The sequence below is a fragment of the Artemia franciscana genome, chromosome 11, assembly GCF_032884065.1.
Source record: "Artemia franciscana chromosome 11, ASM3288406v1, whole genome shotgun sequence".
Taxonomy (NCBI): Eukaryota; Metazoa; Arthropoda; class Branchiopoda; order Anostraca; family Artemiidae; genus Artemia; species Artemia franciscana.
Window position 1 is genome coordinate 34338143 of NC_088873.1, and position 26956 is coordinate 34365098.

General features: G+C 36.0%; 1 protein-coding gene and 1 long non-coding RNA gene across 3 annotated transcripts in view; both read left to right on the forward strand.

Moving 5' to 3' along the window:
• LOC136033128 (uncharacterized) overlaps positions 1-26956 on the forward strand; it is a 52002-nt gene that overhangs the window by 14281 nt on the left and 10765 nt on the right. For both annotated transcript variants that reach the window (XM_065713763.1, XM_065713764.1), the window contains exons 2-3: positions 7152-7235; positions 22703-22887. In XM_065713763.1, the coding sequence (XP_065569835.1) occupies positions 7152-7235; positions 22703-22887 (269 nt within the window). The remainder of the gene's footprint in view (positions 1-7151; positions 7236-22702; positions 22888-26956) is intronic.
• On the forward strand, positions 11869-12460 carry LOC136033383 (uncharacterized). Its single transcript, XR_010618916.1, has 2 exons — positions 11869-12006; positions 12318-12460. It is a non-coding gene; the product is annotated as an uncharacterized LOC136033383 (long non-coding RNA).

Genomic DNA, 26956 nt, shown 5'->3' on the forward strand with positions numbered 1-26956 from the left:
ATTCCACTGTCTTAAGAAAAAAATTCCCTTTGGTTCTTCTTGTTTTTGAGCTTGAAATTTGGGTTATAAATTTGCACATTGGGGGGGATACCTAACCGAATCTAATCTAACATAAAACAGCCCATCCGAACCCCCTCCTAATGTGTTAAATATATAGACCAAATTATACAAGTCGAATGCATTCTGTGACGCGTCATATACGTAATGTTAGAGAATGTTCTGTTTAATAGATAAGTATCATTAGTTTTTTTTTTTTTTTTAGAAGGACAAAACGTGCTTCGATACTTAGGGTATTTTGAATCCTAGCACATAAATTACGCATTCCAAGATCGTTTTTAATTTGCTTCTTACTCAAGGTTTAGTAAGGAATTTCGCTATATCATTTCCGAAAAAAAGAAGAAAATATGAGAGCAAGGGCAACACTTAATCCAGGGTGGGGCCAGTATCTACGCCTAAATTAATAACAAGATCATATTTCAAAGAGATATACTATCCTGACTTTTTTTTTAATTGTTACTGCATTGCGCAATGCCCCGGACTTGCATGTTTTCTTTTGTTTTTATTGTTTTTTTGTTGTTGTTATTTTCGAATGAGAAACTGATTAAAAGATTTACCTAAAATGGTGTAATGGTTAAAAGTCCAGTTTATCTTGTTAAGTGTACATTGTGTATCATTCAGAATCCTTAACGGATTACATAAAAAAAAACTAGTTATTCTAACTGAAAGTAAGGAGCGACATTAAAAGTTAAAACGAACAGAAATTACTCCGTATATGAAATGGGTTGTCCCCTCCGCAATCCTTCGCTCTTTACGCTAAAGTTTGACTCTTTACCACAAATCTGCTTTTTAAAACAATTAAAAGCTTTAGCATAAAGAGCGAGGGATTGCGGAGGGGACAACCCATTTCATATACGGAGTAATTTCTGTTCGTTTTAAGTTTTAATGTCGCTCCTTACTTTCAGTTAGAAAAACTAGTTTTTTTTTATGTAATTTCTGAACGTTTTTAAATTAATGCATGTTTGATTTTGGCTCTCCACACATAAATTATTAAAATGAAATTTACATTTTAATTCCTTTTTTGGCTAAATGGCTTTCTCTTAGTTCTGATCAGACGATTTTGAGAAATATGGGATGGGGAAGGAGGCCTAGTTGCCATGCAATTTTTCGGTTACACAAAAAGGCAACTATAAATTTTAATTTTTTAACGAATTTTTTTATTAGTAAAAAATATACGTAACTTAAGAATTAACTTACGTAACAAACTTTTATATTCTTAAATTTTTATTATGTATATGAGGGGGTTTGTACCCTCGTTAATACCTCGCTCTTTACACTAAATCGTAAGTTTTGTGCCGATTCTTTAAGAATGACCCCTGAATCAGAAAGGCCGTAGAATAAATAGTTGAAATTTCTAAAAATACTATAGCATAAAGAGCGAGGTATTTATCTCCTCCTAAATACCTCGCTCTTTATGTTAAAGTATTTTTAGAACCCCTCATATGCGTAATAATCTCTGTTCGTTATAAGTTTCAATGGTACTCCTTACTTTCAATTGAAAGAATTTTTCCATGTTTATTTTTTCATTGTTTTTTTTTATAGTAATTTTAGAAAATCCTGCGCCCTTTTCATTGAATTTCTGTTCCCCCATGACATATTTCTCCAAGGAAAGATCATCCCACATAGCCCCCTCCCCTCAACCCCATCCCCAAACCAAAAACAATCCCCTGAAAACGACTGTACACTTCCCAATAACCATTATTATATGTAAACACTGGTCGAAGTTTGTAACTTGCAGCCCCTCCCCCAGGGACTGTGGGGGAAAAAGTCGCTCTCAAAGACATAGTTATTATGGTTTTTGACTATGCGGAACAAAATGGCTATCGCAAAATTTTGATCCGTTGACTTTGGAGAAAATGAGCGTGGGAGGGGGCCTAGGTGCCCTCCAATTTTTTTGGTCACTTAAAAAAGGCAATAGAACCTTTCATTTACGTTAAAATGAGACCTCTTGCAAAATTCTAGGATCACTTGGTCGATACGATGACCCCTGGGGAAAAAAAACAAACAAATAAACACGCACCCGTGATTTGTCTTCTGGCAAAAAATACGAAATTCCACATTTTTGTAGATAGGAGCTTGAAAATTTTGCTATATGGTTCTCTGATACGCTGAATGCGATAGTGTCATTTTCGCTAAGATTCTGTGACATTTAGGGGGTGTTTTCCCCTATTTTCTAAAATAAGACAAATTTCCTCAGGCTCGTAACTTTTGATGACAAAGACCAAATTTGATGAAACTTATATATTTAAAATCAGCATGAAAATCCGGTTCTTTTGATGTATATTTTAGCATCAAAATTCCGTTATTTAGAGTTTCGTTTACTATTGAGCCGGGTCGCTCCTTACTACAGTTCGCTACCACGAACTGTTTGATATTTGTCTTTTGGGGACATTTCACAAAAATTAATTTTGGGTAGATTTTCAGAAGCATATTTAAAAAACAAGAGAATTATTTTGAGATGATATGCGCTCCAGAAAACATTATTCGGTATGCTTGAATATTCCGAAAGAAAATCGTGACACTTGGGTGGGCTTCATCCAAGCAAGGTCTTGGCTGTTAATTCTCGTTACGTCTTTTTATTAAATATAGGTGGCTACTCTTGGTAGAAGGGGGAGCCTCAAGACCCAGTCTTCCTAATTTATACTTCACTCGTTATAATCATTTATACTATTCATTATTTTTCTCGTGGAATTTGCCTATTTGTCCGCATTTTAAAATCCACCTTATTCGTTTATTCTCATGAGTTTATTAAGAGTGATTAGATCATATGAAGGTAACCCATTAGCTCACTGATTTTGGTTATAGGATGGAGCTTGTCAAAATAGATCTTAAAATTGGAAGATATCTTTTAAATATGTTTTAAGAATGTTTAATGTCCAACGTATAATCAGGTTAATATGTAATTCATTTGGAAATCATTTTGTGAAAACATGAATCTTCGGAAGCTCCCCTCTCCCCGAAGGAACCTTAAAGAGGTACTATTAATGTTGACACAAGGATGTATGGAATATTTTCAACTTGATAGCTAAATGTAAAAAGAAATTGAATACAAATTATGTTAAGATTGTCATAGTAACCATTTCATGATAATTTGATAGGCCGAACCGAAACCTTGAAACATTGTTTAATTTTCACAATATCTAATCTATTTTTAATTCAAACTCAAATAGATACTAAAGACAGTGTTCAAAGGGATTCTCTAGTTTTTTATAAGTAAATAAGTAGACTAGAAGGTGATATGAGACACCTTTGTTATACGAGTTATCATCAGCTCAAACCTCACATAGGAGTACTTGGGGCCAAAAGCATTCCAAATAAGATCTACCCCCTAAACCATAGATTTGAACCGATTCCGTTAGATGATTAGATATAGACTTTTAGTGTAAATGCTTTGCTTGGTGAACATAAAGACAGTTTTTTTTTATCTCTTTCGCAAAACAACTTTAATTTAATTTTTTTATTCGGCAAAACAATTTTGTATATTTATACCGACAAATTACTCTTTACTATTGACAATGAAATTAAATTGCAATGGGCTTTCCGAAATATTTACCACGGTCATTAATCTTCAGTCAAATTTATTATAACCATTCCAAGTATTTGTAGGAAGCCCTTGACGACCTTCCCCAACATCGTGACGCATTTAGATCACTTTTTCACACCGGAAAACGGTAGTATGCCAAATGTAAGAAAAAATTATTATGCCATTTTTTAGAAAAGATTGTTCCATTTTGCAGATAAATAAATAAATATAAAGATGTATACAGTCATTGTTCGCTTAAAAAGATAATACTTACTCTAACATAGGGATTAAAATCAAATAAAAACCAACAGTAAAATAGCCCAGGTTTATTATTATTATGTTTGTTTTTCTTTTTTTTTAAATTTTGACCTCGTTTTGATGCTTATAATGTTTTAATTTTAAACTCATGAATAATGCTTGTTATGTTTTTTTTTCTTTTTTTTAGTTCCTTCTTCAAGGTATGGTAGCAAATTTTTACCACGTCATTTCTGTAATAAAAAGTAGAGAATGTGGGTGCAAAGGCAACACTAAGTCTAAGGTGGGGCCAAAACCACCGCAAAAATCAGTTATAAGCCCATATTTCAAAAATTATTTTCTTTTTTTAGCTCTTCATTCCAGGTATAGTAGGAAATTTTTGTCACGTCATCTTTGTAATAAAAAGTAGAGAATATGGGTGCAAGGGCAACACTAAGTCTAGGGTGGGGCCAAAACCAGCGCATAAATCAGTTATAAGCCTATATTTCAAAAAGTGCACCGCCCTGACTTTTCTGAATCATTGTGTCATGCTCCAGATTTACTTGGTCTCTTGCACTTATTTTAATTTTGAGTGAGAAACTGACTGAACGTGTTTCCCAGTATAGTGGTTAAGTTTTCATTTAATGGTGATAAGTATATTTTTGTTACCTTGTTTAACATTTAAGGTTAAGGTAAGAAGTGAGGGTAGTAGCTGCTTTCGTATTAAATCAGGAGTTAAGCAGAGGTTTATCCTATTCCCATATGGATTGGGAATAATCCCAAATGGATTATTTTGATGGACTTTGTCCTAAGGAGCCCGCAAGGACTATGGGAGAGCATGGAATCAAATGGGAAGGTAGTATACTCCTAGACTTAGACTAAGCAGACGAATCTTGTGTCCTAGACTGAAATGTTAGCAAAATAAATGGATTTTTGGAGGTTTTGGGAATTTTGTATGCAAGACTAGGTTTGGAAGTTAAGAAGGTCATGTCACTTAGCCTAAGAAGAAATGAAGGTGAAGAGAGTAATGAGAAGATCAATCAAGTAGATAGCCTTACTTACCTTGGTATTGAACAGTTCGTGGTACCGAAATGTAGTAAGGAGCGACCAGGCTCAATAGTAACTGAGATTCTAAAAAACGATATTTTGGTACCAATATATAAATCAGAAGAATCAGATTCTTATGCCGATTTTAAATATATAAGTTTCACCAAGTTTAGTTTTACCTATCAAAAGTTGTGAGCCTGAGAAAATTTGTCTTATTTTTGGAAAAGGGTGAAAAACCCCCTAAAAGTCATACAATCTGAAGGAAAATAGCACTATCAGGTTCAGCGTATCAGAGAACGCTACTGTAGAGGTTTCAAGTTCATATCTACAAAGATGTGGAATTTTGTATTTTTTTGCCAGAGAAGATCACTGATGCGTATTTATTTGTTTTTGTTTTCCCAGGGGTGATCGTATCGACCCAGTGGTCCTAGAATATCACAAGAGGGCTCATTCTAACGGAAATTAAAAGTTTTTGCTCGAGGATCCTGTAACGCATTGCTGCAAGAAAAGAGTTTTTAGGCATACAAAGTGCACCTACTACCTAGCAGCCTTCCGTTCAAAATAACTTGTCCTAAAAGTGACTCATGTGAAAAATTAATAACTTTTCTATTTAAAACCGTTATATGCCATTAAAATCATTGTTAATTGTTAATTATATTATAATCATATTAAAGGGGGTATACAAATCATATTAAAGGGGTATATAAAAATCATATTATAATCATATTAAAGGGGTTTTAAGATCCTCTTTTTGATAGGTTGAATTCATTAATGACGGATAGCAAACTGACGGGTAAATACATTGGCTGTGAGAAGAGAGATTGGGGTTGAGGCTCCGGTCCAAAGGAGTCTTATTTTTTCTTATTGCCTCTCTGCTTTTCTAGATGTTTGAAAAATTCATCTGATTTTGTTTATTTTGTCTTGGCCTTTTCTCCAATTAGCCAGGGATCGATGGCAATTTGATTTTAATTCAAAATCCGTTAAAATCAAGTTGCCATCAATCTATGGTGGATTGGAGATAAAGCCAAAACAGTGCTTATGGCATGGGAAAACGGCGGGAGTAGCAATGATTCCTCCTTGATTTTTTAGTTAAAATAGAGTTGCCATTAATTCATGGCTAATTGCAGAAAAAGCCAAGACAGTTGATAGTCTGAGTGAGCGGCACAGCTGGCATAAGCCTTTTTCAGGAATGTATAAAAATGATGTCATTTTCCCTTGTTGATAGATAGTCTATCATTCATCCATCCATCCATCTTGGGCCAGATCTAAGGTAGATATTCGTAGAACTTTAGGGATGATCGAGATTTCTGGGTTGATTCATGACATACAATGTTGACTGGAGTTGTGTGCAAAAGAGTGGGGGACTAAGTTTGCTTACACTCACAGGCAAGGAAGTGACCTAAGCCTGTTTTATGATTTTTGAATTAAAATCAATCCATGGATATTTGGCCAAGAAAAAGCCAAGACAGTTGATAGTCGGAGTGAGAGGTGCAGCTGGCATAAGGCTTATTCAGGAATGTATAAAAATGATGTCATTTTCCCTTGTTGATAGATGGTCTATCATCCATTCATCCATCTTGGGATAGGACTAAGGTCATAGAACTTTAGGGATGACCTAGATTTGCTGGGTTGATTCATGACGGACGATTTTGACTGGAATTGTATGTAAAGGGGGATTTTGGCTTGGACTCACAGGCGAACAAGACTAAAAAATATTGCAGCTGTGAAATATATTCCCTCTTGCAGGTCAAAGTAGAAGCTACCATCTACTTTATGCTAGGGGCGGATTTGGAGCAAAATCTTGGAGAGGGGCCAAATATGACAAGATCACCAATAAGCGACATCTTTGGGGGGGAGGAATATGACAAGGGCGCCAATAATTAACCTAATTGACAAATTTATTTTATAAAAAAGTGAAAAACAGGAAAAAACAAGGAATGAGGGTGCCAGAATTGAATCTTGGGGGGCCTGGATCCACCAGTGCTTTTGTCCTTTACAAAGAATAAGTTGCTGGGTGTAAGTTCTCTTGCAGACAAGAATTTACTGCGCATCTAAGATTCACCTTGCATAATATCTTTGCTGCACAATTTTTCAAATTTATTATTATGACTAGCGTCCCATTATTGCATGTAGAGGACTCACTTAAACAAGAAACATGAGTTGATGGATTATTAGTAAGGCCATTAATTTTATAATGTTCTCTCGTGTTTTACCATATGGATGTCCACATGATATGCTTATTTAATGGCACATTTAACTAATCATGTTCAACTATTCGTATTACTTTTAGGCAGTAAATGTGTCCAGCAAAGCCTCATAGCTCCATGGAAATTACGTAGAGGCGTAATGGCAACACTGACACATTTATTGATAGGTAAGACACTATTCTTTAATATTAGTACTTGTGGTTAACAACAGTGTACCCAGGGACAGAAAATAAATATGTAAATTCTTAGTTAGAGAGGGAAGGGAGGGGGCTTAAATCGAGTAAAGAGTAAATTGCATTAAATTTTACATGTCTGGAGGCTATCATAAAAATTGTGGTAATTCGATGGGCAGGCCCCCTGTTTATATTTAAGAACGAAGAGGAGGGGATATCATAGGTAACTGAAGCCCCTTGTCCTCAAAGGATGAGGAAAGAGTCACGTGAGAAAACAGTCTTAAATAACATAGAGAGTCATGGCATTTTGCTGTTAGCGAAAGTCTAATGTTGATTGTCTGAAGGTTAAAATAATACAGTTTATTTTTTTTTTTTTCACTTTTGCTAAACAAGCTTATAACAAAAAATAAGTACTTGTGTAGTAGCCAGTACACACCCGAGAAGTGAAGTTAGGTCTATCTTGGCGAAAAATAACCTTCAAATAATCTTTAGTTTCTATAATAATATAATTTGGGTTTTATGTTTGCGCATTAGGTGGTCGGGATAAAATATTTGGACGACGCCCCTAACCTACCTCACCCCCTCCCCCCTATTGTGCAGATATATAGTCAAAATTATGCAAGTCAAATGCATCCTGTCGCATTGTATCATCCGTCGCTTGTCTTTGTAGCTATGAAACTGATTTTATGATCTCGCCTAAGCGTAATTCTTGAGTGTGTACTGTCTAATGCACAAATACCAAAAGTATGTGAAATCTTAACCTAAATTAAATGGAAATCCCCTCAAATAGGAAAAATAACATTTGTGACAATTAAAGCTTAATTTCTGACACATTCAAGGTTAAATTAGTAACTTCCTAACTGAATTGCAACCTTCCTGAAAATGGACACCTTCCCTTACAAGGTCTGAGGTATGAAACCCAACACCACCTCACTCAAAAATGAGAGATACCAAAATTCATTCTATTCTCCTAACAAAGTGGTCAGCAGCCTTTTTGTCTAAAGAGCCAAAAAGCAGATTTGGACGCCGCAGCTGTGGGGGAGCGGTGTGGTTATGAGATCGCCTGCTATAGTTAAAATTTTAACTTTGATTCGGCTTTTTTTTGCTTATACTTGAGCCGGGGGAGAAGCAATGTAAAAAATTTTTCACCGAACACCATTAGCCTCTGCAACAGCTCTGTGTACAGTTACACTAAAGTTAGATTGCCTTATCTTAAGTTCTGTCTGGACTACAAGATCCTTCTCCTTGATTGAATTTTTCAAACTAACAAAATTAACCCTGTATACTTGGCTAATTTCGTATTGATATAAACAGTTCGTGGTAACGAACTGTAGTAAGGAGCGACCCGGCTCAATAGAAACCAAAACTCTAAAAAATGGAATTCTGATACTAATAGCTACATCAAAAGAATCGCATTTTAATGCTAATTTTAAATATATAAGTTTCATCAAGTTTAGTCTTACGCATCAAAAGTTACGAGCCTGAGAAAATTTGCGTTATTTTAGAAAATAGGGGAAAAACCCCCTAAAAGTCATAGAATCTTAACGAAAATTACACCATCAGATTCAGCGTATTAGAGAACCCTACTGTAGAAGTTTATCTACAAAAATGTGGAATTTTGTATTTTTTGCCAGAAGGCAGATCAGGGATGCGTGTTTATTCGTTTTTGTTTTTTTTCCCAGGGGTGATCGTATCGACCCAGTTGTCCTAGAATGTTGCAAGAGTGCTCATTCTAATGGAAATGAAAAGTTCTAGTGTCCTTTTTAAGTGACCAAAAAAATTGGAGGGCACCTAGGCCCCCTCCCACGCTAATTATTTTCCCAAGGTCAACGGATCAAAATTCTGAGATAGCCATTTTATTCAGCGTAGTCGAAAAACCTTATAACTATGTCTTTGGAGACGACTTACTCCTCCACAGTCCCCGTGGGAGGGGCTACAAGTTACAAGCTTTGACCAGTGCTTACATATAGTAATGGTTATTGGGAAGTGTACAGGCGTTTTCAGGAGGATTTTTTGGTTGGGGGGATGGGTTGAGAATATGGGGATATACTGGGGGAACTTTCCATCGAGGAATTTGTCATGGGGGAAGAAAATTTCCATGAAGGGAGCGCAGAATTTACTAGCATTATTTAAAAAAAAAAACAATGAAAAAATAAATATGAAAAAGTTTTTTTCAGCTGGAAGTAAGGAGCAGCATTAAAACTTAAAACGAACAGAAATTATTACTCATATGAGGGGCTCACCTCCTCCTAATACCTCGCTCTTTACGCTAAAGTATTTTTAGTAATGTCAACTATTTATTCTACGGCTTTTGTGACTCAGGGGTCATTCTTAATGAATTAGGACAAAATTTAAGATTTAGTGTAAAGAGAGAGGTACTGACGATGGGGCGAACCCTCTCATATGTGTAACAAAAACATGAGAATAAAAAATTCTTTACGTAAGCTAATTTATAAGTTACGTATATCTTTTACTAATAAAAAGATTCGTAAAAAATTAAAAGTTCTAGTTGCCTTTTTAATTAACCAAAAAATTGGAGGGCAACTAGGCTTCCTCCCCCGCTCTTTTTTTTCTCAAAATCATTCGATCAAAATTACGAGAAAGCCATTTAGCCAAAAAAAAAAAATATATGCAAATTTCGTTTTAATTATTCCTCTGCGGAGAGCCAAAATCAAAACATGCATTGATTCAAAAACGTTCAGAAATTAAATAAAAAAAAACAAGTTTTTTCAACTGAAAGTAAGGAGCGACATTAAAACTTAAAACGAACAGAAATTACTTCATATATGAAAGGGGCTGCTTCCTCATCAACGCCCCGCTCTTTACGCTAAAGTTTTTTACTGTTTTAAAAAGAAGAGTTGAGAGAAAGAGTCAAACTTTAGCGTAAAGAGCGGGGCGTTGATGAGGAAGCAGCCCTTTTCATATACGAAGTAATTTCTGTTCGTTTTAAGTTTTAATGTCGCTCCTTACTTTCAGGGGAAAAAAGTTTTTTTTTTTTTAATTAATAGCATTCAGAAAACAATCCTAACTTCGCATTAGGATCGTAAGAGAACGCAAGTGTAACAAATTTAAAACTTATGTGCAAATATAATTTTAAAACTTACAGTTTAAAGTTTACAGTTACAGTTTACATAAAATTTACAGTTACATAAAACTTACAGGACAAGAAAACAAAAGTAACTATTGTGAGCCTTTTGAGTAGTTTTCTGGAAAAATGTATGGCAGCCGTGCCTTTAAAATCACAATTCTACTTGCTATTTTCTAGCAAAAATGGTCATGGAGTAGAATTATGACTAACGCTCGGGCACGAGGTTAGTAGTGAATACCGTTTTAACTAATGAGCTTGGGAAAGTTAATGAAATGAAAACTTGCGGTAATGTCGTGAAGAGTAATCAGTGGTGCCATCTAGTGTTTGGAACTTTGATTGACCTGAAGCTGCTATACATCCGTCTTTTCAGGTGCTTTAAAATGTGGGTGAGGGCATGGAACGTAGTGTTTTGTTGCCAGTAGGCCTACCATCTTAAAGTCAACTAACCTGCCCAACCTGTCAGGATTTCCCAAGCTAACTTAAGCCTACTTTGTCCTGACAGAATTTTGACTTTAAATATTTCTTTAGAATAAAATAAATGTTGATCAACTATCGCTTTATCTTATGCATTGCAGATTAATCCTGTCAAATATTGAATTTTCTTTGAAATTTCCTCCTTTTTTTATTAATGTCGTATATCGTCCCATGTTAAATCGCCATAAGTCCAGCTCTTTTAGAGTTTCTATTCTCATGTTCTAAACGACGGCGAAAGCGCTTCTCTCGGCCCAATTATGGCTTATAAAAATTTCAAATACATGATAATTCATTGTTAATTCCTCTACAGTTGGGTTAACAATGAAAAAGATTCATAACAAATAGGAAAGAGGGTGAGAACAATGTCTTTCCGCAAGTTAAAATTTTTGGTGTGGGTGTTTTGACGCCACCAACCAAGAAAATCTTGCATCATCAAGAGGATTACTTGGGTCAGAATAGATAGGTTAGGTTACTCTATGCCTATGTCTATGTCTATGACTATGTTTTTGTCCATATCTGTGTCTATGTCTCTTCTTATGTCTATGTCTATATCTATGTCTTTTCTGGCCTACCTGAATTAAAAGGTGGCGAAAAAGGTATGGTGGCGGGAAACCACGGTGGCGTCAAAACACTCCTACGAAATTTTTAGGCATCCGGTCAGTCAAGAGTAAGCTTATTATGGTGCAACTAATCCAAATTTAATTAGAAAGGATTAAGATCATTCTGAAAACAAGTTTTAGTTTAACGAAGAATGTCTAAGTATAATATGTCAATCAGAAATGATCTTCTTTGCTCCTTTTTTGTTCAGTTGAAGTTTTAATTTTCACGTCAACCTCTTCTGTGGAAATCTGGATAAGATATCAGTAGGTTAGGTATTTAGCGAAGGCAATGCCCCAAAACTTATTTTTCAGACGTAGCTATGCCTTAAAAATTATTCTCCTACGCTACTAAATCTATCTATATATATATATATATATATATATATATATATATATATATATATATATATATATATATATATATATATATATATATATATATATATATATATATATATATATATATATATATATATATAAGTTGTTTGTTTGTGTGTCTGTCTGTCTGTCCGCATATGACATCTGAATTATTTCATTATATACCAATTCAAAAACGAATGTATTCAAGCCGAAGTAGCTGAGTTGGTAAAGCGTTATGTTCCAGGTTCTAGGTCCAAGAGGTTCCAGGTTCGAACCTTGGCTTTAGCATTAATACAAAAGAAGAAAAAAAAACTAAGAAAGGTAAAAACTACAAAAAAAAACTAAAAAGAAAATACTAAAAAAAAACTACAAAAAAACTAAAAAAAGGGAAAAACTACAAAAAAAACTAAAAAAAAAAAACAAACTAAAACTAATAAAAAAACTAAAAACTGAAAAAAAACTAAAAAAGGAAAAAAACTGAAAAATAAAGGAGAAAAAGGAAACTAAAAACCGGGACACAGCTGAGTTGGTAAAGCGTTATGTTCCAGGTTCTAGGTCCGAGAGGTTCCAGGTTCGAACCTTGGCTTTAGCATTAATACAAAAGAAGAAAAAAAACTAAAAAAGGTAAAAACTACAAAAAAAACTAAAAAGAAAATACTAAAAAAACTAAAAAAGCTAAAAAACTAAAAAAACAAGAGCTAAGAGCTCATATGGCACTTGTGACGAGGCGAGAAGAGCTAAGAGCCAAGAGATCATATGGTGAGCTCTAACAAAATTCTATGAATCAATAGATTGATTTAAAACGGAAAATAAGAGGCTTAATGCCGGTCAAGATTTAAAATAAGAGCTCTGAGTCACAAAGTCCTTGTAAATATCAAAATTCATTAAGATCCGATCACCCACTCGTAAGTTATAAATACCTAATTTTTTCTAATTTTTCCTCTCCCTTTTGCCCCCCAGATGGTCGAATCTGGGAAAACGACTTTATCAAGTCAAATTGTGCAGCTCCCTGACACGCCTACCAATTTTCATCGCCCTAGCACGTCCAGAAGCACCGAACTCGCCAAATCACTGAACCCCTCCCCCCAACTCCCCCAAAGAGAGCGAATCCAGTACGATTCTGTCAATCACGTATCAAGGACATTTGTTTATTCTATCCACCAAGCTTCATCCCGATTCCTACACTCCAAGTGTTTTTCCAAGATTTCCCCCTCCAAATCCCCACAATGTCAAAAGATCTGGTCGGGATTTGAAATAAGAGCTCTGAGACATGAATTCCTTCTAAAAATCAAATTTCATTACGATCCGATCATCTATTCGTAAGATATAAATACTCCAATTTTCATGTTTTCCAAGAATTCCGGTTCCCCCCTCCAACTCCCCCGAATGTCACAGGATCTGGTCGGAATTTGAAATTAGGACTTCAAAGCACAAGATCCTTCTAAATATCAAATTTCATTAAGTTCTGGTCACCTTTTCGTAAGTTACAAATACCTCAATTTTCAAAATTACCCCCCCCCCCCAATAACCAAAGAGAGCAGATCCAGTCCAGTTATGTCAGTCACTTATCTTAGACAGGTTTCTATTCTTCCCATCCAGTTTCATCCTGATCTTACCGCTTTAAGTATTTTCTAAGATTTCCGGTCCCCCCAACTGCCCCCCCCCCAGTTACGATTGATCCGGTTGAGATTTAAAATAAGATATCGGAGTTACGAGGTCCTTCTAAATATGAAGTTTCATGACGATCCGATCACTCCTTCGTAAGTTAAAAATACGTCATTTTTCTTATTTTTCAGAATTACCCCCCCTCCCGCAATTGAGCAGATCCGTTCCAATTATGTAAATCACGTATGCAAGACTTCTGCTTATTTTTCCAACCAAGTTTCATCCCAATCCCTCCAATCTAAGCGTTTCCATCATTTTAGGTCTCCCCACCCTAAACTTCCCCCAATGTCACCAGATCCGGTCAGGATTTAAAATAAGAGCTTTGAGACACGATATCCTTCTAAAAATCAAATTTCATGGAGATCCAATCACCCGTTCGTAAGTTAAAAATACCTCATTTTTTCTAATTTTTCAGAATTAACCCCCCCCCCCAACTACCCCAAAGAGAGCGGATCCGTTGGATTCCGTTCTGGTTATGTCAATCATGTATCTAGGACTCGTGTTTTTTTTCCACCAAGTTTCATACCGATCCCTCCACTCGTTGGAGGTGTTTTCCAATTTTTAGGTTTCTCCCTCCCAACTCCCCCCCAATGTCACCAGATCCGGTCGGGTTTAAAATAAGAGCTCTGAGCCACGATATCCTTCTAAATATCAAATTTCATTGAGATCCGGTCACCCGTTCGTAAGTTAAAAATACCTCATTTTTTTTTTCAGAAATACCCCCCCCCCAACTACCCAAAAGAGAGCGGATCTATTCCGTTTATGTCAATCATCCATCTAGGACTTGTGTTTATTTTTCCCACCATGTTTCATCCCGATCCCTCCACTCTAAGTGTTTTCCAAGTTTTAGGTTTCCCCCTCCCAACTCCCCGCCCCCATCACCAGATCCGATCGGGATTTAAAATAAGAGCTCTAAGACACGATATCCTTCTAAACATCAAATTTCATTGAGATCCGATCACCCGTTCGTAAGTTGAAAATACCTCATTTTTCTAATTTTTAAGAATTACTCCCCCCCCCAACAACCCCAAAGAGAGCAAATCAGTTCCGATTATGTCAATCATGTATCTGGGACTTGCGCTTATTTTTCCCATCAAGTTTCATCCCGATCCCTCTACTCTAAGTGTTTTCTAAGATTTTAGGTTTCCCCCTCCAACTCCCCCCAATGTCATCAGACCCAGTCGGGATTTAAAATAATAGCTCCGAGACACAATATCATTCCAAACATCAAATTTCATTAAGATCCCATCACCCGCTCATAAGTTAAAAATACTTCATTTTTTCTATTTTTTCCGAATTAACCGGCCCCTACTCCCCCCCCAGATGGTCAAATCGGGGAAAACGACTATTTCTAATTTAATCTGGTCCGTTCCCTGATACGCTTGCCAAATTTCATCGTCCTAGCTTACCTGGAAGTGCCTAAAGTAGCAAAACCGGGACTTTAGGTTTTCCCCCTCCAACTCCCCCCAATGTCATCAGATCCGGTCGGGATTTAAAATAAGAGCTCTGAGACACAATATCATTCCAAACATCAAATTTCATTAAGATCCAATCATCTGCTGATAAGTTAAAAATACTTCATTTTTTCTATTTTTTGCGAATTAACCGGGCCCCCACTCCCCCCCCAGATGGTCAAATCGGGAAAACGACTATTCGACTATTCTAATTTAATCTGGTCCGGTCCCTGATACGCTTGCCAAATTTCATCGTCCTAGCTTACCTGGAAGTGCCTAAAGTAGCAAAACCGGGACCGACAGACAGACCGACAGACCGACAGAATTGGCGACTGCTATATGTCACTTGGTTAATACCAAGTGCCATAAAAACTATAAAAAAGGTAAAAAACAAAAAACAAAACAAAAAAACTACAAAAAAAACTAAAAGGGAAAAAAAAACTGAAAACTAATAAAAAAAAAATAAAAAAAGTAAAAACTGAAAAAGAAAAAAAAAAACTATAAAAAGGAAAAAAGCTGAAAAATAAAGGAGAAAAAGGAAACTAAAAACCGAGACACAGGGAATATAAATGACGACCGGGACAATTACTAAAAAAAAACTAAAAAAAAACTAAAAAAGGTAAAAACACAAAAAAACTAAAAAGAAAAAAAAACTAAAAACTAATAAAAAAACTAAAAAAACTAAAAAAAACTAAAAACTGAAAAAGAAAAAAAAACAAAAAAGGTAAAAAACTGAAAAATAAAGGAGAAAAAGGAAACTAAAAACCGGGACACAGGGAATATAAATGACGACCGGGACAATTACAGACTGGGACTCTGGGACACAAATAACGACCGGGAGATATAAATGACGACTGGGACACTCAAAGATAAATTACTACCGGGACACAGGGACACAGGGAATATAGACTGGACGTCGGGGGCACAGGGGGATATATAAATGACGACGGGGACACATGGAATGTTCGATTAGCAAACACCATCAACAAAACTCAAGTGCAATCATTAGAATAATGAGGTATAGATCTGAATACGGATTGTTTTTCCCATGGACAATTTTATGTTGCATGTTCAAGAGTCGGTAAACCTGACAATCTATTTATATGCACAGACAATGGGATATCGAAGAATGTTGTATATTCGCAAGTTTTACGTAGTTAAAAACATATATATATCTATCTATATTCACAGATGGGACACAGGGACACAACTACAATGGCGCGTAACTAATATAGCGCGTAACGACTTACGCGCGCGGGGGGGGGGGGGCTTGGTGGGCGCGAAGCGCCCCCGCCAACTAGGTATTGTCTTTTTTTATGTCTTTTTTTTGTCGAATGCGGAGTCTTGTCTTAAATATTCATTAGTGATTATCTTTCATTAGCATGAGGAGTAATACAAATGACGGTACCATAAATGAAAAAGCCTTCCTTTTCGCTCAGCTGCTTCTCCTTACCTCTATGGGCAGTTTTTTTCTCTTTCAAACAGTTCGTGGTAACGAACTGTAGTAAGGAGCGACCCGGCTCAATAGTAACCGAAACTCTAAAAAATGGAATTTTGATACCAATAGTTACATCAAAAGAATCGCATTTTGATGCTTATTTTAAATATACAAGTTTCATCAACCCATCAACCCATTCATCAACCCGTCAAAAGTTACGAGCCTGAGAAAATTTGCCTCAGTTTAGAAAATAGAGGGAAACACCCCCTACAATCTTAACGAAAATCACATCATCAGATTCAGTGTATCAGAGAACCTTATTGTAGAAGTTTCAAGCTCCTATCTACAAAAATGTGGAATTTCGCATTTTTTGCCAGAAGACAGATCACGGATGCGTGTTTATTTGTTTTCTTGTTTCTTTGGTTTTTTTCCCCAGGGGGGATCGTGTCGACTGAGTGGTCCTTGAATCTTGCGAGAGGGATCATTCTAATGGAAATTAAAAGTTCTAGTGCCCTTTTTAAGTGACCAAAAAAATTGGAGGGCACCTAGGCCCCCTCCCACGCTCATTTTTTCCCAAAGTCACCAGATAAAAATTCTGAGATAGCCATTTTATCTTTCCATAGTCGAAAAACCTAATAACTATGTCTTTAGGGACGACCTACTCCCCCGCAGTCCCCGTGGGAGGGGCTGCAAGTTGAAAACTTTGACCTGTGTTTACATATAGTAATGGTTACTGGGAAGTGTACAGACGTTTTCAGGGGTTTTTTTTTGGTTTAGGGGGGAGAGTTGAGGGGGGTGGGTTTACGTGGGAGGATATTTCCATGGAGAGACTTCTCATGGTAAAAGAGAATTTCAATGAAGGGGGCGCAGGATTTTCTAGCTTTATTTGAAAAAACAATGAAAAAATAAATATGAAAAGTTATTTCTACTGAAAGTAAGGAGCAGCATTAAAACTTAAAACGAACAAAAATTATTACGCATATGAGGGGTTTACCTCCTCGTTATACCTCACTCTTTCCGCTAAAGTATTTTTAGTAATTTCAACTATTTATTCTACGGCCTTTGTGATTCAGAGGTCATTCTTAAGGAATTGGGACACAATCTAAGCTTTAGTGTAAAGAGCGAGGTATCGACGAGGGTTGAACCCCCTCATATACGCAATAAAAACATACGAACTTAGAAGTTCGTTACGTAAGTTAATTCGCAAGTTACGTATATTTTTTACCAATGAAAACGTTTGTAAAAAATTAAAAATTCTAGTTGCTTTTTTAAGTAATCAAAAACTTTGAGGGCAACTAGGCCTCCTCCTTCGCTTCTTTTTTCTCAAAATCTTCCGATTAATTTCAATTAGTTAATATGCAAATTTTGTTTTAATTATTTATGTGCGGAGAGCCAAGATCAAAACATGCATTAATTCAAAAACGTCCAGATATTAAATAAAAAAACAAGTTTTTTTTAGCTGAAAGTAAGGAGCGACATTAAAACTTAAAACGAACAGAAATTACTTCGTATATGAAAGGGGCTGATTCCTCATCAACGCCCCGCTCTTTACGCTAAAGTTTTTTACTGTTTTAAAAAGCAGAATTAAGAGAAAGAGTCAAACTTTAGCGTAAAGAGCGAGGCATTGATGAGGAAGCAGTCCCTTTCATATACGAAGTAATTTCTGTTCGTTTTATGTTTTAATGTCGCTCCTTACTTTCAGCTAAAAAAAAACTTGTTTTTTTTTATTTAATTCAAGTTTAAATATCGCTCTTTACTTGTATTTGAAAAGAGACGTTTTTCAAGTTTCAAAGAAACTTGACTTCTCTATAAACGGTAGAAGGGGGGGGGTAGAGGAGCACGAGCCAATCGGCCGTCCTTTTATGGTTCTGATTGCTAATTCCTTTTTGTGTTCATTCCAAAGTGGTGATATTGGAGTATTTCTTTTCTTAAGCAAATGGTGGCTATGAAAACGGTTAGCATCGATTAACCGAAAATTCAAGAAATGTAAATTTTTTAATAAGGCGAGGACAGTCTGATGCGCCAAAAATTTTCGTTTTTTTCTAGATACATTCTCTGTACTTTATTTGGCCAAGAAAACATAAAGTATCTTTTGACAAATAGGTCTGCTTATAGAAGTCAAGTCAGTTTATTTGTTGGCTACCGTATTTGTATAGTCAGGCTCACGACAAACTTTCCTACAGGAACATAGCTACTTAAATTTCTAAATTAAACCTTGACTCTGGTAAAATATAGTTTAGAAAGAGATAAGAAGGTATTAAAGACAATTTTTGAGCAAAACTTTATGCCAGACTGTTTAGTTTATGTCTTTACTCGTTGCAGCAAAATTGACTGCAACTAGTAATAAATTTTAATTTCGGTTTAGTTGAACTGTAACAGGGGTCAGCGATAGCGTGTTTGTTCCATCACATTTTTTTTAAGAAAAAAAGTTAATAAAATATGAGGAAAACTTGTTAAGAGTTAAAACTAATGGCCTTGTCATCATCTCGGATTGCGGATGCAGCTCCGATCCGCCACTGTTGATGGAAAAGGCCGACCATCACTCCCGCAATAAATCTTTTGAGGCTGTCTCGGAGAATTTCTTTTTTCCCACTTAGGCGTTTAAGAAAACTTGTAACAGCATTACCCCATAATCTGCCTAAGGAGTATAACCTGTTTCATTTACTTCGCAATTCAGTGATTGGGAAACACATTATTTACTTTCATTTTAGCACGTTTTCTCCCATATTTCAATGCTATACTGAAGAGACGTAAGTTTTAGTTGCAATCATTGACTTTTCTTGCAATCGCGAGGAGCCCTTACCGCATAGGGAGGCTTGAGTTCCAGATTTACAGAGGGTCTTGTTTTGGTACTTGCCCATACGAGTAGCTTGTGTTTTAAGGATCCAAACTGGGTTTAGAGACCTTAGCGGGTGAGAAAAATAATTCAGAAGATATATTTGTGAATGAAAATTGCTTAACGTCGTTTCTCAGGCAGAGAGAGCAAACTTATATTAAGTTATTTCCTGGCGATACCCTGTATATACAGTACGTAAATAAAAATAGGTTTCAAGTACACGTAAAGAGGTTTAAATTTAAAATGAATGTAGAGGGAGTTTAAAACTAACAGGTGGGGGACTCTTGCCTCCTCAATCCTCACCCGCTAAGTTCAAGAGGTTGCTTGTGCTTTACTGATATCCCAAAATTTTCGTTTTTTTTGAAAACATAAAGATGCTTCGCTTTTTTCTAGTCGACATACCCCTTTCTTATACCATTTGAGTAGCTGTTGTGGTTATGCCAGTTTCTACTAAAAAACAAGCAATTCGTTGAATGCTACGACCGATTGTTAAAGGTGGCGATAGCTCACTTTTGGTTCAGGGTATTTGAAGATACTTGTTTCTAAATTTAATTTATGTTTTTCATCATGTTTTTTTATTTTTGTTTTTATAAATCAAAAAGGCTACCTTGCTCATGAGAATCCATCCTTACTCTTTCAACGTTAAACTGCCAGTTTTGATGTACTGAAACGAAAAATAATCTCAAAAGATTATTATTTTTTAGTTTCTTTGTTTTCAATGTTGGGAAACATAATAGGTAATGGTTCGCAAAGGAAATGCCCATAAAAGTGAAATGTATTGTCTTATAATACAAATTTAGGGTTATCACCTAATTTACATATTCATATAAACACTATAAGAGCAGCCCTAAAGTTTCAAAGGGAAAAAATTGATTAAATTAACCTTTGAAGCCAACCCTTTTAAATCCAAATATTTCTAGGTCAGTGGACTATCTAGCACTGTAGAATTAATTAATGCAACTGTTAGAGCTAAACTGCTGAAAATTTCAGTATAGAAATGCTAATACTACTTCTACTAACAACTTACTCCAGTATCAAGCTATCTGAGGCCAAAACAGCTATGCTCGCTACTCTCCCATGCCAATCTATTCAAAATCTCCCTCTTGACAACCTCTCAAAAGTTTCAGTTTCCCTTAAATTCTTCCTTACGACCTCCTTCCCCGTTCGGGTACGACCTGATTTTCGTTTGGCCGTAGATGGTTGGCCGAAAAGGATGATCTTTTGGTAATCTATCATCCTTCATCCGTAAATGCCCTAGCCTCATCAATCTTTCCCTGGTTATAGCCCTAAAAAGCAGGATAGAACCCCGTTATTCGTAAGGCTTAGTGTTTGAAATACGGCTAGTCGAACGGGTACCCTAAACAATCCGTAGAAAATTCCTCTAGAAAGTATCTTACCAGTCGCTCTCAATCTTTTGTAGCACCCATGTTTCGGAACCATACTTGACCACTGTCATCACTGATTACCACCCCTCGCCCCGCCCCTAATACTACAGCTGAGGGTAGCATAGTAGAACAGAAAAAACTACTATAGCGCCATTATATAATTTGGCTATCATTGATAGAGTTTAGCAGTAACTCTTGAGCAGATAGAGAATCCCAAGATGAGAAATGGTAATATGTACCTATTTCAAGGACGAAAACCAGTTTATCCGGGAACTGTGTTACCATCATCTTCCTCAATAATCAATCCGAATTGGGTGCAACCAGTCATCTAATTTTACCATTCCTTAGATGGCATTTCAAGTTTGCGTCTCAAATAAGGCAACAGGACAAGTAAGTAGGCAGGAGCAGTCCTTGTATAACTTCGTTTACCACCCTTTTAACAGTGCTTAAAAATTTTTCACGATTCTGTATCTCCTTTGGTTTCCAGAAAATAGGGCTAGGTCCCATATGACAACGTTGAAGGTAGGACGATGACTAAGAGACCAATCAAGTTCGTATTGGGTATTGGAGAATTTCCTTGACAAGTTTCCGTTTAAAGCCTCTATTCAGCCTCTTATCCCCAGCAAGCCACTAAAATTGTTGTTTTTTGTGCTAAATGACTCCTTAACTTTCTAAAAATTTTGATACACATATAGTTTCGAATGAGCCTCTAATTGTTACCTTATGACCACCCAGTAGGCTGCCAAGGCTGGTGAACAAAATGAAGTTGAAAGAGGGCCAATAGTCTTCCAGTTCGCACCACATGTCATTTTCCTCTGGGACCGTAAGTGTGGATTTATAAAAAGAAAATAGGCAAAAAACTCGCTGATCACAGCTTGTGATCAGCCAAAACGTGGCCAACACAGGTAAAACAAAACTAAAAAAAAAGTCATGACACATTTCTTTGTCCATATTAATCTTTGCCATTGCTTCTTTAATCTAAATTAATTTATAAAAAACAAGTTTTTCAACTGAATGTAAGGAGCAACATTACGACTTAACACGGACAGAAATTATTACGTATATGAGGAGGGTCGTCCTCCCCTCAATACCTGGCTCTTTAAGCTAAAGTTTTTTCGAACTTTAAGAGAGTTTATTATTCTAATTTAACAGCCTTTGTGATTCAGGAGTCCTGTTTGACACGATCACCCGTGGGGAGAAAGTAAAATGCAGAAGAAACCAATTAAACATGCATCCGGGATCTTTCTTCTCGCAAAAAATGCAAAATTCCACATTTTTGCACATAGGAGCTTGAAACCTCTACATTAGGGCTCTCTGGTATGCTGAATCTGATCGTGTCATTTTCATTAAGGTCGCTTGACCTTTTGGGGATGCCTCCCCCCTTTTTCAAAAATTGGTTAAACTTTCTCAGGCTCTTAACTTTTGATGAGTAACATTAAATTTGATGAATTTTACATATTTTGAATAAGCATCAAAATTCGATTCTTTTGATGGTTCCATTGTTATCAAAGCTCTGTTTCTTAGAGTTTCGTTTACTATTGAGCCGTGTCACTCCTTACTTACAGTCAGTAATCATGAACTGTTTGATTACTAAAAAAAAAATCATACTGTCAATCAAATTACCTTTCAAATGAGCATCTAATCACCACCCTACGACCATCTATTAAGCAGCTAGTGCTGAGGGGATAAAATATGAAAGAAACACCCGTGCTACTGGCTAAAATTCGATTTCTTTCGAATTTTAGAATGTCAACTGTCAACTTTACTATTGAGCCGTGTCACTCCTTACTTACAGTCAGTAATCATAACTGTTTGATTACTAAAAATAAAAAAAATCGTACCGTCTATCAAATTACCTTTCAAATGAGTATCTAATCACCACCCTACGATCATCTATAAGCAGCTAGTGCTGAGGGGATAGAATATGAAAGAAACACCGTTGCTATTGGCTAAAATTCGATTTTAGAATGTCAACCTAGGAACTCCGTTATTGGATACTTATTTTTGTTACAACAGCTCATGGTTTCCACTTTACTTGTTCATGCAAGGTTTTCTATACAACATCTGAAGAACAAGAATATTCGCTTTATGCAAGGTGTTGCATTAATTTCGAAGCGCTATATTTCTTCTATCGTTTATTGATGATTTTGTTTATGCTTTAGGCGTAATATTTATTTGTATTCTACCTTCTGCTTCTTGTGAGCCGAAACGACCCCCTAATTACCATCATGAGAATATGCCTGACACTCCTTTTTCTTGCGAAGAGAAGGTAATCGGTGGCTATTATGCAGACATCGATGCCGAATGTCAAATGTTCCACGTCTGTGTACAAGTTGATGAAACTGATGTAAGTATTTTATTTTTTTGTCCTAAGGCAAGCTAAATCTCCAAATTGATCTGAGAAATTTCAACTGACTGAAGTTCGTAAGCAACAACTCTCTCTCTCTCTCTCTCTCTCTCTCTCTCTCTCTCTCTCTCTCTCTCTCTCTCTCTCTCTCTCTCTCTCTCTCTCTCTCTCTCTCTCTCTCTCTCTCTCTCTCTCTCTCCCTGTCTTCCACTTTCTTTCTTTTTCCTCACACCCTTCATACATCATTTATTATAATCCTGATTTGTATGTGATTTTCTGTACCCCTTTGTATAGGGCCAAGAGTTTAAAATGCATATCTGTAAAGCCGTTAGTTGGGAGAAGAGGATGAGGCTGTTTTTTTTTAATCCTCCTTAAGGCTAAAAGGGAACTTGAATCGTGTTTTTTCTGTCTTAGCTTATCCTTGTAGAAATGTTGACTCTTAGGACTCCCCAAAGAAAACTGGAGTGACATCTCTGTTATAGTATTACGCAAATTAGATGAGGGCGATTTGAATGGAACAATGACGAAAGAACTGCACTTGCTAAATAACTAAAGTATATTAATAAACATAAGCTAAAATTCTACATTATAAATTAATGCTTGAGAGGGTCATAACAGGAAGTGGTAAAAAAAAAGAACTGGGACTAAATCAAAGGAAGACGTTATCAAGTTTAGACCTAAGTTAGTTCCTAATTCCTGGGGAAAGTATGGTGATACTAAAGACATTAGGAAGGAAAAGGACCGGACACAGGGTTGGAAGCAAAAATTAAACATATCTACAGAAGAAAATATGCAACCCATTTGGTATTTTTATTACTACTTTTAATGATGTGCCTTGTAGAAAAAAAAATCATAAAAGAAATATTAAGAATAATTGGCAAAATCTTTTCTTCTTGCTAAACATTCACTGTCTCTTCTGATAACTATTAGAATGATTTTTAACATAAGCGTATATGAAAGGAGGTGATTGTCGCCAAGACGATTAAAAGGGAAGAGTCGAAAATTCCAACGACCTTGCAACACCTTCGACAAGCTGTTAACCGGACAAACCAGGGAGTTTAACCTTCAGCACGTTGATAAGGACCGAAAACTCGTCTAATTTGGCCATCTATCGTTGTCAACGTTTTTAAACGTCATTTTCGCTGTTTTTAAAGTTGTTTGAAACCAAAATGCAATCCCTAAAATAAGCTTGTGGTGATGACTCTGCAAATGAAAATTTAATTTTCTAAATCTGATATGGTTTTATATTTCATCACAATACCATGACCTTTTACTACATTTGGGAAGCAATGAGAAAATTGACCTTTTTTGAAGGTCAGTGATGATCTATAAAAATCCCTTCTATGAAGATTTTTTGACCGGAGGTTGATCTCCATTAAATGTACTCAAAAAGCCACGCCCCGTCACGACACCAGTGCGAGCTTGGGTAGAAATATCTGTTGAGATTGTGACACGATCGTAACTTCTTTAAATTTATTAAGTCATGCATAAAGCATTTCCTTAAATTGTTTGTAAGGTTAGAAGTTTAAATTATCTGTGCATAATGGATTTTAAAACAGTTATTATAAATCTGGTCAAGGTGAAAAGGGTATTGCCCCATAATTTCATAGCGCATTATTTATATAAGAATTTCCTAAACTAAGGATGCCACGTCCTTAAGCGGGCTAGAGGGTAGACTTTTTACATGAAGTTTTATCAATATTATTCACAGATTAGCATCCCTGAAAAAAAAATAGCTTACAGAATTAGATTGGTCATGAGTCAGAAGTCAAGAACACATTTAGTGTGCTTAGAAGTCAGTATCGACGATGGGAAAAATAAACAAATTTAAATTTTAGTCATCTGTTGACCACCATCCTCGTCTCCTTCAACGGAAGCCACAATCGCATGTAGTTCCGGGAAACTCCTCCTTACTGGCTCGGATCTCAATATTATTCACAGATTAGCATCCCCGAAAAAATATCTTACGGAATTAGATTAGTCATGAGTCAGAAGCCAGGAACACATTTGGTGTGCTTAGAAGTCGGTATCGACGACGGGAACAATAAATAAATTTCAATTTTAGTCATTCTGTTGACCAACATCCCCGTCTCCTTCAATGGAAGCCACAATCGCAAGTAGTTCCGGGAAATTGCTCCTTACTGGGTTGGAATTGAGTTCTGGCTTGGGATTTGAGTTCGCACTACTGTGTTTTCTTTCTTTTTTTAACGTAAAATGTTACGTAATGTTTTTAACGTAAATGTTTTTGTGCATAACGTAAAAAACGTTCATGCACAGCAGATGCAACAAGCAATTCAGAATCTTTTGTATAAAATAACATTACTCTATCTATTAAAAAGTTCTTCTCTGTAAGAAATTGTGCGGAAAATGAATTTATTTGACAGTCTCCTTAAGATACGAAGTATTTAATCACGCTTTTTATTTTACTTTTCTGACGATTTTATTGCTTTGTTCTTATTCATCAGATAAATTTACTATATTTGGTTTCTATGAATATACCTTAACATATATTTTTTTATGAATAAAATAGAAATTGTTTATAATATTTGCCAATTGTTTTGTTTCAGCAGTACTGTTTTAATGTTTAGTCATTAAAATCCTCGTCTTAATTTGAAAATAAAATTTTGTACTTTAACTTTACCCCTCTCTTCCCTCCTAAAGAAAAGGGAAACAAACAAACACAAAGTAGAAACAATAGGGAAAATCTTTTAAAGACAGTGGAAATCAATTCAGTGGATATTTCGGCCTATATCCAATAAAAAAAAACAAGTTTTTTTTAACTGAAAGTAAGGAGCGACATTAAAACTCAAAACGAACAGAAATTACTTCGTATATGAAAGGGGCTGCTTCCTCATCAACGCCCAGCTCGTTACGCTAAACTTTGACTCTTTCTCTCAACTCTTCTTTTTAAAACAGTAAAAAAACTTTAGCGTAAAGAGCGGGGAGTTGATGAGGAAGCAGCCCCTTTCATATACGAGGTAATTTCTGTTCGTTTTAAGTTTTAATGTCGCTCCTTACTTTCAGTTAAAAAAACTTGTTTTTTTACTTAATTCCTGAACGTTTTTGAATCAATGCATGTTTTAATTTTGGCTCTCTGTAGAGGAATAGTTCAAGTTCAAGTTCTATTTATTTTCATAAAATAACAATAACAAAAATAATATCCCAAAGGGCTCAATGGCCCGTTATTTGGGAAACGGCATACAATAAATAAAGAATCATAAAAACTTGTCATAAACATACTAAACAACGTCTAAATATAAATATGTAAGGAAAAGAAATCAACTCACCGGCAGTCCCCACGAAACAGCGACCCTCACATCACCCGATAATAAAATACAAATTAAAATTCACGCGTCATCGAGGATACAACACCAACAAAACAACAACCCAAAAAAAGGAAAAAAAAAATAATAAATAAACCATAGGAAACATTTAATAAGAAGCCTTTAATAAGAAACTTTTCATCTGTCTCTTAAAGGAGCCAAGTGTTCGTGACTGCCGGATCTCAGCGGGAACCAAGTTCCAAGCATGTCCCACAGTCACAGCCAGGCCGAAGTCTGAACGAACCGAGGGACTAGCTGGAATCATCACATCCTCCCGGTTACGAACGAAATATAAATTTACTTCCCCTACTAGTTTAAGCAGTCCCGAAAAACAACATGGGAGATCTCTCTGGAAATATTGATATGCCAACGAAGATAGAGATAAAACATAAATATCTTTAATTTTGAGGAGGTCAAGAGGAATGTGTGTAGCCGACTGGAAAATTCTTGCCGCTTTCTCATAAAGATTGTGAATAGGAGCAAGTACCGAGGGAAATGTGGACATCCACACAGACGAACATTAACATATATAAGGGTAAATCAGAGAAAAGTATAAAAGACGGAGGATAGGGAAAGGGAATAAACGCTTTAATTTTCGGATGATCCCAAGTCCACGGGAAATTTTCACTATTATTATTTGAACATGCCACTTAAATGATAAATTTTCATCCAAAAGAACTCCCAGGAATCACACATATCGATCCGGGGGACGACTTATGGAGCCTCTTGGTGTATGAAGCTCAGTA